Source organism: Epinephelus fuscoguttatus, linkage group LG5 (genome assembly GCF_011397635.1).
Source record: "Epinephelus fuscoguttatus linkage group LG5, E.fuscoguttatus.final_Chr_v1".
Lineage (NCBI taxonomy): Eukaryota > Metazoa > Chordata > Actinopteri > Perciformes > Serranidae > Epinephelus > Epinephelus fuscoguttatus.
In genome coordinates, this window is record NC_064756.1 from 6,663,564 (window position 1) to 6,678,652 (window position 15,089).

Here is a 15,089-nt window from a genome sequence, read left to right on the forward strand (position 1 = left end):
AGACAAAGCAATCTTTCTATTTTGTTAAAAATACCAAATTATGACATAGTGTGATAGACTTTTTGTACAAATGTTTCAGTTGATATTTGTAGAAAATATTTTTAAAATTAATTTTGAAACCAACTTGATGAGGGATACTGATTTTCCCATTTACATGAATAATTATGATTTTTAGCCATTATTATTATGATGATGATGATAATGACCATATCAGATATATATTTGGAGAGGTTATCTTTGTAAATTAGAATTTGGTGTGCGTCAAATGGTGTGATATTTTATTTTTTCATACTTTCATAAATCACTGATATTTTTATTTTTATTTTCATAAATTGTATGACAGGACATGAATAAAAAAGACGTACTTCCGGGTAGAGCTGTCGATCTCCTCAAACTTCCGTCATCTTTGTGCCGCTGCCGACGCAACAACTACATCCGGGTGATTGTGGTGACCTTCATTGGTTGATCATCATGGCGGCTATCGTCAGGTTGAGTTCTGTGTGTCGCAGAGGAGTCAAACGTGAGTACTTCTGTCTGCTTTCAGCGTTTCTCTTTGTTTTGAATATATGTGTTAACTTTAGCGCAGTTTCTTAGCTGGACGTTTGGGCCGAAGAGAAGTCGAGTATTAGTTGTGTACGAGCAAATCACGCCCGGCAGTCACTAGCCTACTACTATCAAGTTCACGACTCTAGTTTAACAACCCTTAAGTGTGTGCTAGCTTAATACTGGGCACCAACTAGTTATCGTTAGTTAGCGGTTAGTAAATCTGTCACACGGGTTAATAGTGATGCACACAGAGGTGGGGTTGAAATCTGCTGCCACGATGACATCAGACTGCCCCATCGTGACGTTATTACTCGCCTTAAAGACTTTGTACAGTGAGCCAAACTCCATTCAGAAGTTCGTGACTTATAAGTCAACTCACTTTTTCACAAAACTACACATCAGTTAAAACTTTACAGCAGACATTTTCTGAGATGACAAGACTCTGTTTTTAATTCGGCATAACCAAGTCAAACGAGAGAGCCTTGTGTCTATTTTGGTAAAAGGTTATTTAAGGTTAAGACTGCTCGAGACCGCCCTCCCTTGACTGTTTTGGTTGATGGTTTTCAACTGGAAAGACCAGTGAACTACGTTTTTATGTAACTTAATGTTTATTACTGTAGTTAAATATTCAAAACCATTTTTAAAATGAGAAAACATTGCCTCCCAGCCCAAATGAAAACATCAGACATACTATTTTAAAGATTTATTTGCACCAAAAACAAACAAACAAGCAAACAAAACCTGTTATAATGTTGCTTAAAAGGCTGGCATAGTAGAAACACCTTTATTAACCACTTCACACCAAAAAACTTTGTAAATGTGTATATATTTTTTTCAACATACAATGCACATAACTGTATATTTCCTATGTTTATTCCCATTCTTGTTTTTATTCTATTGATGTATATTGTAATAACCATTATAGCATAATACATGTTTGTATTTCTGAATGTAGCACTAGTTTACACAGTGTAATGTAGACCAATGCACATATTTGTACATTTCCTCACACTTGTAGTCTCAGCACAGTGATGGTATATATAATTTTTATTATCTAAACTGCTAGTGTTGTACAGTGTAGCACATTACACATTTTTATATCTATTTTATTTAGTTTTATTGCTTTATATGTACGTACTTCTATTTTACAATCTAATTCTTATCTCTTATAATGCTTCATTCTTTACATTAGAGTGACTGTAATGAATCATAATTTCATAATTTCCCCTCAGGGATCAATAATGTATTTCTGATTTTGATTCTGAAATATAATAGTTTAAATCATCAGCAAAAAGTTGTTGTTTTTTATCAGGTAACTTTATTGTGTGTTTATTGTTTTATTTTTTTCTGTCCATTCCAGTGGATGGAGAATCTATTTATTTATTTTTAATTTTATTTAGAGGACAGTGCACATTAACGAACATTGCTGTAAATGTGCCGGTGTTAGCCAGAGGCCAATTTTCAACTGTAGTCCTCCGGCATGATGTTAAAAACACCTCAGGCCATTAAAAAACACAAAAACAGGAACACAGAAGTCATAAAATATAAAACAACAAATAACAAACAAAAACAGGAACACATAAGTCATAATATGTAAAACAAATAACAAACAGATAAACAATAATTCACAACGAAAAACCAATACGTACAGTGCAATGTGATATAGTACAAAATAGTTCATCGAGGGCTATGGATAGTGAGTAGATGAAACAATGCAAGTTCACTGAATCATTGGCATATATATATGTATATGATATATGAAGTTATAAAGTGCTGCAGTGTCCATAGAAGTAGTCACAGTAAAGGTCTAAATTTAATTAAATTACAATAAGTTAAATTGGGAGAGATGAAACTGTCAGGGGTGGATAAATGAGATGGAGGTGCAGCAATGCAAGGACCAGAAACAGGATTTCTTGTTGGAGTTGTGCTAAAATGGATTGAGAAACACAACAAAACCAATACATACAGTGCAATATAATACAGATGATCATTGACATAATGTATCATATGAATATAATTAGTAAGGTAATAAAGTGCTGCAGGGCTCACAACAATTTCACTGTAAAGGTTAAGTTTAAGTTGAATTTGAGTGGGATGGGAATGAGAGAAATGAGCTGTCAAAGGTGGATAGATGGAATGAAGGTGCAACAATGCAGAGACCAGAACAGGATTTACAGGATCTGAACACACAAGTTTCCTGATAGTAACTTACTTTTTTCCAACAACAAAAACGCATGAATTTATTTTTTTTTTCATGCATGGACGACTCCTATCAATGAATAAAGTGATGCTTTAACACACATTGCACATGTGTTTTGCATTGTATTTGTCACCTCTACTCAGAATATCAATAAAAATTGTGTGTATATAATCAATAAAATGCTTTTTATTAAGCTGATATCATTAGCATATTATAGTTTATTTTGTAGTTTACACTTCATATTGTGTTTATATTTCATCATTTGGAAACCTGATTTGTTTTTGCCTTTTCTCTTCAGCCCTGTTCTACCAAAGCACTTTGTTGGCCAGGCCGCTGGTTGTACCGCACAAATACCAGGAGCAGCCGTACCAGCTGACAGCAAGGATCCATGCGTCACAGGCTCTGTACGGTAAGTGCTGACAAATGGAAGCACGCAGTAGTACATACAGAGAGTATATAGAATATAGAGTAGATAGTTTATAGAACAACAGGAAAACCTGAAGGCCCTGACACACCAAGTGGACGGTCAGCTGTCTGTCAGTGTTTGGCCGCCAGTGAGCGTCTGTTACCCGAGTCGGTGTGTTGTGTCCCGTACCTTTGGCTGATTCAGCATGTTGAATTGGTGACGGCGGAGCCTGTTAGTGAATGACAAATACAGACTACCACTGTCTGCTCATGTGGAGAGTTATTTCCTCGAGACACAACGTGAGGCAACACAGCAGGGGGCATTCGTCACTGCTAGTTTTCTGAAGTTGGTTTGGTGTGTCTGGGCCTTTATATGTCAGTGTGGAGAGTTATCTCTTCTCACATAGGTGCAGAACATACAAGCTAGTTGGCAAAACAACACAACACTATATACAATACAAATGTAATGTTTGTCCCTTTCTTTGACACTCGTTTTCATCTGCTAGCTTAATGTCTGATATTAACCGAGTGTAAGATCACGTTAGCTGTTGCCAGATCTCGCAAGAGTGTGTTGCTGAAACAGAGACATGTCTCGAACAAAGTCAGTATGTCAGTGTAAGAATGTGTAGAAGGGTTGGGGCAACTTGACCTTTGTCATGAACACACTCTATCTATCATCTCCCACTTGTGGTGGAGGGAGTACAGCCGCTCAGATAAGGGTGCCTAGCTGTCTCTGTTGCCATAGCTCCCAAGGTTAAGGGTAAGGGAGATTGCCATGTGCTCCAGGCTCAACAGACGAGCATCTCTTTTTTGATATGTGCATTTTGTTAGAGACAGTCGAGGTGATTTAGAGCGAGCCAGGTGAGCATGCTCGGTGTTTAAAGTCAGTAATCAAAAGAAACTTCACAAAGCCATAGATCAGGACAGGATAACCTTGTTTGGGAACATTGGATAACTCGCAAGGGACTATGTTTGGGTTAAATACAAGAACTGGGCGTGGACACCCTTAAGAGTCTCTGGATGACAGATGCAGTATTGCACCCTGTATGTTGAGGTGGGATTCTCTTTGATGGAGTCTTCATTAAATACTGTGTGTGATCCATCAAAGTCTACTGAGGTACAGATAAAGGAAATGAGGGCCATCTCGATTTCCATAGAGACGTTGCTGTCACAACTTTTTGACGGAGACACGGCAACATGGGGCGCAGCAGGTGGCGTTCCTTGCCGCTAGTTCTCTGTGGTCGGTTTGGTGTGTCTGGGCCTTGATAGTGTTGAGCAGCAAACCAATAGCGTGACGTTTACCACGACCTCAGAAGTGACCACAGCGTGAAATCAACACCTGTGACACAGTGTCATCAACAAGTAAACATGATAAGCTACACTTTTTTCTGAGCTGGACTCTGTTATCAGTGCAAAGTGATGTAAATGAGATTTCATTTCACTAGGCGACGCTCAGACGAGTGTCACAGGACGATGCAATGTGTAATGTGTGTGATAGTGATCTGTTGGTTGAAATGGTTGAAGTCCAGCATACTGTACTCTGGCTGCAGAGAATGGTCCAATAGTAATACCTACGAACAGTTGAGGGTGTCTCTTAATTAGTTGTTGCCATTATTGATTCTGTTTAGTTTCTGTTAAATGACATGTGTGTACTTTATATTTTGCAGGGAGCAGTTTTTCTGTTTTGACATAGATGAAAGTGGCTGACGGCCTCAGTGGTTTAGGGCAGGTGTTGTGTGGGCCAGATTTAGCACCATAAATGCTAGAGAGGTGACGGCATGTTGACACCAGGTTCATGTACAGTGAACGGCTTAATGTTAGCAGGTTTCACCCACTATGACCCACTGTTGTCAGGTTAGTGGGACATTTAGAAAACGACGGAAGGGTGGAGGGTTTCTCTGGAAAGTCAAATGTATCTGAATTACCAAAGGTTGCTGAGCTTAGAGAGTGTTCTTTATTTTTCAGGGGGGGGGGGGGGTGACTTTACCATTTTTAAACTTTACAAAGACTTGGATATTAGCACAAATGTCGCTACATTGACCTTTTCAAAGGAGGAAGGAGAAAGAAGGCTGTGGCTGCACAGGGGAACAAGTCCCCCACAGCTGGAAAACATTTTAAACATCCTATTTTGATGCAGAGAAGTGTTGGCAGAGGTTTTGAAATATTTCAAACTTTTATCAAGCCCCTGTAATATGTGAGTCCTGACCAAAATGTGTGGGGATCATCAAATATCAGCATTTGATGCACTGAGCACTTTGGTATATTTCATGAAAGGGCTAATTCCATAAATTGGAGGATATAAATCATAAATCAGTGTTAAATATTTTTATGGATTACATTTGCCATTAGCAAAGGGAATCATGTCTAAACCAGATTAGATATCCAGGTTTTCATTCAGGGGGAAACAGTGGTTTTGCAGTCTGCTGATATTCTGCTGTTTCTCTCGCTCCACAGCGGGCTCTGGCTCCAAAGCTGCCTCTCTGCACTGGACAGCAGAGAGGGTGCTGAGCATCCTGCTGCTGGCCATGGGACCTGTAGCCTATTTCCACCCCGGCCCTGCCATTGACTACTCCTTGGCTGCTGCGCTGACCCTGCATGGACACTGGTAAGATGACCTGAACTCTGGTTGCATTAATTCTAAAGGTAGAAGTTTTATGCGCTCACAGGCTCGTCATCAGGAGGGGGTCAGAGGGTACAGGTGACCCCGGCCCGTAGCCAAGGGGGGGCCAGAAAATGGTCTGGGATCAAGTATAACAATTTACTTACTAACTTAAATCATTGGCAATACAAGTTATATGTATGTACATGATAAATAAATGTAATTTTATAATTAAAACACAGTTCAACATCACGTTATTTTACGTTATTTCGTGTATAAATGGATGTGTTATTGATGCTTTAATGCCATTTTAAAAAGTTTAAAATGAGTTCTTGAATCGTTTTATTAATGAGTATTTCATGATCAATAGTTGGTTGTCAATTGTTGTTTGATATTAGTAGATAAAAACAAACATTTATGTCGTTAGAATAGTGATGACACGTTAAAGAGTTTGTTGTGTGCAGGTATAAATACAGGTGTGCTTTGAGATTTTTGCATTGGACACAAAAAGTTTGAAAACCACTGATCTACTGGACTGAAAAAGCAGCTGATTTTATTATTCTAATAGGCTACCAGATGTTTAATTTGTATTTGCAGTATTAATGATTCATATAATGAAATTATAACAGATTACATTAGGCTTAGGTGGTATCAAATGGTATCCAACGACCAGCGATTCGCTACATTACCCAAGCTCTCTCAACTTTTCCAGTATAATAAATATACAAAAGATGTCAGAAAATGTATCTTTTCATATTTCATGGTCTTAATTAAACAAAAATACAACCGTACACTTTTTAGATTGAAATTTCTCTTTCACAGAACATTTCCACTCAGTCTGCCCAGCTGCCTCTTGCACCACACTGACCTCTGGAGGTACATGATGTGCACTACATGCAGAAATCCTCAGTACAGCCTCTCCAGTATGAGGTTATTCGAAAGATGAACATCTGTATTTTTGACAGTATTGAAAATCATACCGTTGGGATTTTTAAATACCCTGCCATACCATAATACTGCCCAAGCCTATCGTCCATATATTAATACACTATTGCCACATAAAAATGCCGTGATACTGTGCTGTATTGATTTTTCCCCCCATTACTAGTAAAAGTTAAAGGTCACTGTGACCTCTGGTTCATCTCATTCTCGTGAATGTGATATCTCAAGAAGGCCTGAGGGAATTTCCTCAAATTTGACACAAACATCTGCTCGAACTAAAGGACGAACTGATTAGAATTTACAAATCACATTTTTAGCCAAAACTGAAGAGTTCTTTCGCTAATTACGACAGTATTTCACAGAAATATCTGAGGAGATATAATGATGAAGTGATGACATTTGAAATCCAAAAGGTCAAAGGTCAACTTCACTGTAACATCATAATGTACAGCAAAATCACTTTTCTGGCCATTACTCAAAGTCATATCTCAGGAACAGATGAGGAGACATTTGGTCAGATACTGACCCAGATCTTGCTTGTCTTTCCTTAAACTGTGGTGATGGTATCGATCTCCTCTCCTGCCGAGTGGGGAAAAGTGTGAAGCATCTATGTTTTAGAACTTGTCGCTTTTAAGAAGCAACACTCATATTTGAAGCATCATCATGGTAACATTTGAGTCTGGAAAGACATGGATGTAAACTCTAACAGCAACTTGACCGCTTTGCAGCGGCACGCGACCACAAGGTTGTAATTTTAGTTTTGTGACATTTAACATAATTGCCACCATGCCTACCTCGCAGTGAAATAGTTTCACTTCCTGTTTATGTGGTAAATGCACAGCAAAGATCTTTATCCTGTGGTTGGTTTGGGGCCAGAGGAAGGCCAGGCTGCTCTCGTTCTTGAATACTGCTCTACATACAGTCGGTTACTGGTTTATTAGTTACATAAATCCTCCCCTCTTTTAAGGTTATAATGTTCAGTTTTGGTTGAAACTGTTTTAGAGAGGCAAAGTTGAATAACTTTAGGGTGATTTGGAGGGCTGAGAGGTGCTTCTAACTTTAAATTGTCCACCCTGCTTATGTTAGTGAGGATAGACTGAATATTAAGCCCCGTTTCCACCAAACACTTTCGGTATGGTACCTTTTGGAACCAAAAGTAACCCTTAAGACGTGGTACCTAGACCCTAGGTCCGTTCAGCGTTTCCACCACAAACAGAACTCTTGAATGTGGGCGGAGTTGTTGACCCTCACTACCCCAACAGAGGGGTGACCAAAAACAGAGATGGTTAGGAACGATTCCATTGGTACCGTTCACAACTTTTCACAGTGGAAACAAAAATGAAGCTTACCAAACTAAACTGAACCGTACCGTACTGCTTGGTGGAAATTGGCCTTTACAAACACCTCTTAGTATAAATTCAATTCAACAGTACCACAAACTACAGCCTTCAAAATCACCAGTAAATCTGAGCGGCTCACAGCCTTCTCTCATCCTGGGAAAACACAAAAGTGGTTGGTAAATTCCTTTATATGGAGGTCCACAGGGAGTTGTAGTCCAGTGCCAATGGGGTATTACTTTGACTTGTCAGCATCCAGGTTAAATACAGTCATCCTCACCTCTGGTCATACACCATCAGATTGTGACTTAGCAGATCAAGAGCATTTGGAGAGTGCGACTGAAAGTTCTTTGAACCCTCCACAAACTTATTTCCCAAACGTCTCTACCCAGTGCAAAGATTTAGCTTGTTCACTGACCCTTACGGGACAAAAGGCAAACTTTGTGCCACGGGGTTTTGGTGGAGGGGGACTCAGCCATCCTGCCGCAGCTGTCAGCAGCTGTTAGCAGCTGTTAATTCAGCCCAGGTTAGTTCCGGCTTTGTTTGCAGACTTGAGAAGGTGGCTTTAGCTTAGTGTCACAGCGATGTGTTCTTCCATCAGTCAAAGCGCAGACCAAACAGCATGGCAGGTGTAGGCCACAAATCCCAGTCATGAGTAGTGATAAGTCTTCTTAAGCGTCGGCTTTTAGGGCAGGTGTGCATCTCAAAGGGTCAAGCCATGTCCCTTAGACGACTGCTCCGATGTCATTTGGCGGCGGCGCTGGCCTGGGTTGAAGCATGAGAATGTTGGAAAGCTTCCTCTTTTCAGCTGGTACTGGGGATAAGCATCGTCTGTGCCTAACAGGATTTTATAGCACTAAGGAATGTTGGAACTGAGTGGCAACCTGATGGCTTCAACAAGACATTAAGCTTTATAAATTAAGGTGGTAGAGGCCTGGCATATTTTTGGTCTAGCTGTAATAGAAAATATCTTTTTATTTATATATTTTTTTAAATTTAAAAGTTAAAGGTACAAACCTTTGTACATACAAATGGAAGGCAAGCAGTTAACCATACCTCCCCAGGTGCATTTCCGCACAAAGTCTCCAGTTACCAAGCTTACCACCTGGGCTGTTATTGGTTGGCGGAAGCTGAAACTGATTTAACAGAACATTACAATTATTGACCCCAGAAAAGATAAAGTTTGTTGACCCTCTGATAGGTCCCGCCCACAGACATAGGCAAGCCAATCATAACGTAGCGTCAGGCAGGCTCAGACCAGGGTCCGACAACAATACAGCTGTGCTCCATTGACTCTAATGCAATTGTTTCAGATTTCCTAAATTTTCAGGCTGGTTTATAGCCTACTGAATGTATACACATGCTGCTTTTGCTTTGTAATGATTATAACAGTGAAACAAAGACCGACCCTGCTGTACAGGAACCAGTGAAGGGAAGCAGGAAAACTTTGCTGATAGTCAACCAGCTGTGTGTCATTGCATTGTGCACAGATGAACGTTGTTTGACTTCCGGCAGCAGAGGTCCAGGTGCTGGCAGCATCAGGGGGGCAAAGCCAAACATCGTTCATCTGCACACACTGTGATGCCACACAGCAGGTTCGATATGAGCAAAGTTTCCCTTTATATTCATTGTCTTGTGTGGCGATCAGCAGTGATGTGGTGGTTCACTTTTACACTGTGATCTGTAGCCTATAGTTCGGCTTTAGCTTCTAACTATCTTTGTCTTTTTAACCTGTTGCTGCTGAGTCAGTTTGACATCCTGGATATATCCTTCAAACACAGACTGTAGACCCCTCTGTCTGCCTCTCTCTGGAATCACTCTTTCATTTTTCCAAAATATGATAATATTTCTTCAGGGAGTGCAGTTAGTTACAGTGTGGGCTCAGTGCTTACTCTGACAGCTTGTAAGGTCAGTTTTAGCAGTGTAAGACAACCTTTCATTACATATCTGCTTGAACAGCTGTGAGGTTGTAGCACTGCTTGTTTTCAACATCTGCTACAGAGGAACTAAACCGTGGGCACACGTGTGCACATATACACACACTTTGTCTGTTTCATTTTAGATTCTATTCATTTTCTGAGAACATGCAGACTCCACAGAGGGACTCCTCCATCCTGGGAACCCTCTTGTTGTGAGGTGACAATGCTAACCACTGCTCCACTGTGCCGTCTGTTTGTTTTTCTGTACTTTTGTGTACATTTTCTGAAATTAAAAAACTGTTAAACAAAGTGGGGAGGAAAAAAATAATCAGCAATGCTTAGTTTTACAGTTTGAACACAGTTCACAGTGTTTTTTATTGCAAAATATTTTTATTAAGGTTTTCAAAAAGAAAGAAAGAAAGAACGCCAGGGTTGGTCAGACACATTCCACAATGCCATATGGTATATATCAGTGTGCAGAAGGAATGAAAGTGGACATAACCCTGATGCGATAACAGTAATACCTTATATGATACAACATATATCGTAGGATATGGCCCGTGTGTTTATATTGTAGACTGTTTATAAAGATGGATGACGCGTCTTCACTTAACCCCACTGTACAGAAGTGAAGCTAAAATATCCAGGATATGAAAGCTGCCATCTTGCTCTGGTGGCATCATTTGGAGCCAGAGACTGCGCAGTAGCAGCTGCCTCGGTATCAAGGTTCCCGCCCAAACATCCGCCCGACCAACTGATTGGCTCACACAGTTGTCAGTCATGTTGTAAAATCCCTGTTTCATAGCATTTAATAGCTGATTAAAACCAAACTTATCAGAAAAACTAACACATAGATGGACGGACTTTGGGTAATGGTGGACAACCCAAAAACATAATGCCTCTGGCCACGGCTATTGCTGGTGCAGAGGCAGAACAAAATCCGTTCCTCTCCTAACTCTCCGTCCACCTTTTCTGTTTGCATGTTTCTGTCTCTAGGGGTATCGGGCAAGTGCTCACAGACTACGTTCACGGGGATGCAAAGATCAAGATGGCCAACACGGGTCTCTTCCTCCTGTCCACGGTCACCTTCGCTGGTCTTTGCTACTTCAACTACAACGACGTGGGCATCTGCAAAGCCATCGCCCTGCTCTGGAGCAAATGAATATAACTGTGGACTGTAAGCTCGGGAGGACCTAGACACTGGGATGGGAGCAGTCTCGTCCCAGCTGATTGTAAAAATTCAAGGTGTTTTATGTAAATTCTTATAAATATATCATTTTCGACAACATCACGGTGATTCACAAGAGTGTAATTGTAGTTAATGTCCATCAATTCAGGCTTGGTGTCTGTATGAAGTTCTTGTTCATCCACTGGCCTCCATTTTCTCTTCAATGTGGGAGATTAGCTTCTGTTAAAGTTCAACGTGGACTAAATCTAAGCTGCGTCACCCTGTAGGTTCTGATCTCAAGCAACACCATGTCTGGTTACTTAAAATGTCACTCCCAATTCTATGAATGATATATATCCAACATCCTGGCATGTAATTGTTATATTTTCTGGGGACGTTCATTTTAAACAAAACAGATTTTACAGGATGTTGCTGTTCGATGTGTAATTTATTTTGTATTTCATGTCCAGGTCCTTTTTGTGGCTGATCTTAAATGTATTTTTGTTTCAATCACAATGTGTACATACTGCCTCTTGTTCGTAAACCCATCAGGAATAACAGGGCAGCACTCCAGATCTGAGCAGTGTTTGTATGTTCACATCACCCTCCACACTAAGCCCCCTCCCCTCAGTGTACAAATGATTCACCTGGTAATCGTGTCACTCGGCTCGGGCGTACTTGACTGCACCTTGACTGACAGGATGCTGTCGGCAGGTGTGAAACTGTTGTTTAACCTGTCAGTCAAGTGTGCGGTGCTGTGGTCTGTGCAGAGAGCAGACTGCATTTGCTTGTACTGACATGTTTAATCCAGGAGGGGATCTGCTCTGCTGCTCTATAGAAGTTTCAGTGAAGGTAAGGTACGCTAGATCTGAAGTGCATCATAAACTCAAGCCATCTAGCAATACTCAAACCTGCCTGTGCAACTCCAGCACAGTGGCTGATGAAGTCTGGCAGCGTGCAAACTCTTGCCAGCTAACAGTGTTTAATCCACAGCAGGGTCTGACATTAACAGCTGCAGAATGCCGTCCTCTGCCAATAAAATATCACTCAAGACAGTCATAGTGACGTCTCTGTAACATAATGAGTTGTGTTGTACTTCATGTATGGATAACAGACTCCTTCCACTGTGTGAATGAGTTAACAAATTAAAAAAGACACATTTGGAAAATATTTAAAAATGTACATTTATTTTGACCATGTAAAACGTTCTTTTTCTTAAGTTTATTATCTCTTGGCAAAAAGGCAAACACTTACTTAAAGGCACTGTATAAGGTTCAATATGGCTGGCTTATCAAAACTGTGGTTGTTGTCATGTCATCTTCAGGGTTCCCACAGTCATGGGATTTCATTTTCCAGGCGTGGAAAAGTCATGGAATTGGTGAAAATCATTGAAAGTTTTGGAAAACGCATTGAATTTGTTGTTTGTAATGGAACTAATTGTTACGGTAATCTTCCAGGGATAACTTTCCACATAATGTAACATAAATGTAAATATATTTTCTGTCAGTTAGCCATTGACATAATGTAGCTCTAATATTAGGGCTGCAGGATATATCATTTAAGCATCGAAGGACGTGCAGTGTCAAGTAAGGCAAATAAAGTCAACTTATTCTATGCTTGATACAAATGGAAAACCTGCAGTTCTCATTTTCCACGACTTAAACTAACCAAGCCTGCTTTTAGACATTACGTGTATATGTGACGTAGTGTGGCGGCGTTTGTTATGGGAAACGAGACTTTCCTGTGCGTGCGTGCGTGTAGGGAAGCACAGTAACCAGGCCAACAAGTGCAGCAGACACAGTGAAGTGCATGGAAAGTTTTGAAATTTTGTCCATGAACATGTGGGAACCCTGAATCTTAGATCATTTACCCATAGCTTACATTTAGTGTACACACGCGCAGTCCTTGCATGCAGCTGCCAATACCAACAGTTATTTTTGTACAGCTGGAAGGGGCGTTACAGATTGAGTTAATGGCTGTAAAAAGCTGACTGGATTCAGTCTGATGTCTCAGTGCTGAGTCAGGAAATGTTTTTGAGGGCTTATAAGTTTGTGTTGGTCAGGTTGCTTCTTACAGCAATTGTCAATTTGTAATTTCTGTTCAATTAATGTCTTCAGATTATACGCACAAGATGAGGTGTGGGAAGAGAGAGTGCACTGTTCCTGCCTCAGCGGAATAAAGTTGGCTTTACAGATGTTTTCACATTTTGAGATTTTATGAGTTAATATACACCATGTATGCAACAGACAGAAGAGTTCAAAAACTTTAGAATATATGAAATTGCTTATACATATATATATATATATATATATATATACACACACACACATTAAGAAATTATCTGCATTTTTTGCACATGAAAAAAACAATGGAAAGCCCTTTTAACATTTAACCAGCAGGGCTGATGAGTAGCAAATTAGTTTTCACTAGTGGACATTTTAACAAGTTCATTTAAGATATCTGTAAAACAGTTCTGACATATATGTTTTACATGTAGAAATTACACCGATCAGCCAAAACATGAAAACCACTGATGGGTGAAGTGAATAACATTGATCATCTTGTTAAAGTACAATGTTCTGCTGGGAAACCTTTGGTCCTGGCATTCACGTGGATGCTACTTGACGTGCTCCACCTACCCGAGCACGGTTGCAGACAAAACAGCACTTATCAATGGCAGTGGCCCCAGCAGGACAATGCATCATGCCAAAGAGCTCAAGGTGTCAACTTTGCCTCTAAATACCCCAGGTCCCAATCTGATCAAATATCTGAGGGCCGTGCTGGTACCCCAGAGGTACCCCAGATCCACGGTGGGTTCTCCTTGGACCAGACTTGACTCTGACCTGTCAAGGCATGGACACATGACCTCTGGAGGGCGTTAGCTTCAGATCTTTTGAGTCCCATGGGTCGTGAGGTGGTGTCACAGCAAGTCCCACAGATGTTTGACCAGATTGGAATTTGGCAAATCTGGAGGCCAGGTTGACGTCTTGAGCTCTTTGTCACATTCCTCGGACCATTCCTGAGCAGTTTTTGTGATGTGGCATGGTACACTGTCCTGCTGGGGGGGCACAGCCACTGGGGAGGGGCGTTGCCTGGTCTGCACTGGTGTTAAGGTGGGTGGAGCGTGTATGGTGGCATCCACATAAATGTCAGTGCCCAAGGTTTCCCAACTGAACATTGCATTGAAACAAGATAATCAATGTTACTCCGCTTGTCAGTGGTTTTAATGTTTTGGTTAATGGGTTTACATATGCAAAAGTCATTTTACAAATTATCTGAATTTTTTACACATTAAATGTTAAATACAACAATAAAAATAATGGAAAGCCCCTTTTAACATTTAATTCAATGCCAAATAAAAAGAAACAACAGTGAAATAAAATAAGAATTGTTATATTTTGTAACAAACCTGCACCTAAAGGGGCAGAAACTGAAACATATGAAACATCTATGACAAGGACAGAAACAGTGTGTGTAAACGGACAGGAAACTCAACGTGTATAAAACTGAAATATATATAAAACTTATCACTGGTAACCTGATGACCTAATAGTCTAATAACACAGATATGTTGACTTGGAACTCTAACCAGTCAAAATCGGTTATTGAAATCTGCAATTTATGATACTGCTACTGATCAGTCATCAAAGGGTATCGTATAAAAACACAATTTAAAATTATATTTACATCTACAAACAAAAAAAGGACATTCACTTTTAAAAACCACTTTGTCTGAGAGGTACAATGTGGGTAGGTAAGGCAGTGAAGTTCACTTTTAAAATTCGGTATCTTATTGTTAAAAGGCTTTGAAAGGCTGAAATGAAAACAGAGCAGTGAGAACAAATTAGGCTACCATGGCTGTTTCGAGGCATCTTAATTCGGCCCATAAAATCAGGATATCATGTATTGCTCCTCTGTTGTTTTTTTTTTAAATAAAAACATAATAAATGGCAACCAGTAAAACTATTATAAA

General features: G+C 40.0%; 1 protein-coding gene across 1 annotated transcript; it reads left to right on the plus strand.

Annotated features, from left to right (window-relative positions):
* Positions 1–403: 403 nt before the first annotated feature.
* Positions 404–15,055, plus strand: LOC125888269 (succinate dehydrogenase [ubiquinone] cytochrome b small subunit B, mitochondrial-like). The gene is made up of 4 exons (XM_049575525.1): positions 404–520; positions 3,045–3,155; positions 5,606–5,756; positions 10,945–15,055. The coding sequence occupies exons 1-4, from the start codon at positions 472–474 to the stop codon at positions 11,108–11,110; spliced, it is 477 nt and encodes a 158-aa protein (XP_049431482.1). The 5' UTR covers positions 404–471; the 3' UTR covers positions 11,111–15,055.
* Positions 15,056–15,089: the final 34 nt, after the last annotated feature.

Bases quoted from the DNA above. Each gene is read 5' to 3' on its own strand.
- LOC125888269 (XM_049575525.1), top strand. From the start codon at position 472: ATGGCGGCTATCGTCAGGTTGAGTTCTGTGTGTCGCAGAGGAGTCAAA. The intron at 521-3,044 runs GTGAGTACTTCT...TTTTCTCTTCAG, and splicing joins GTGTCGCAGAGGAGTCAAAC to CCCTGTTCTACCAAAGCACT. The intron at 5,757-10,944 runs GTAAGATGACCT...TTCTGTCTCTAG, and splicing joins CTGACCCTGCATGGACACTG to GGGTATCGGGCAAGTGCTCA.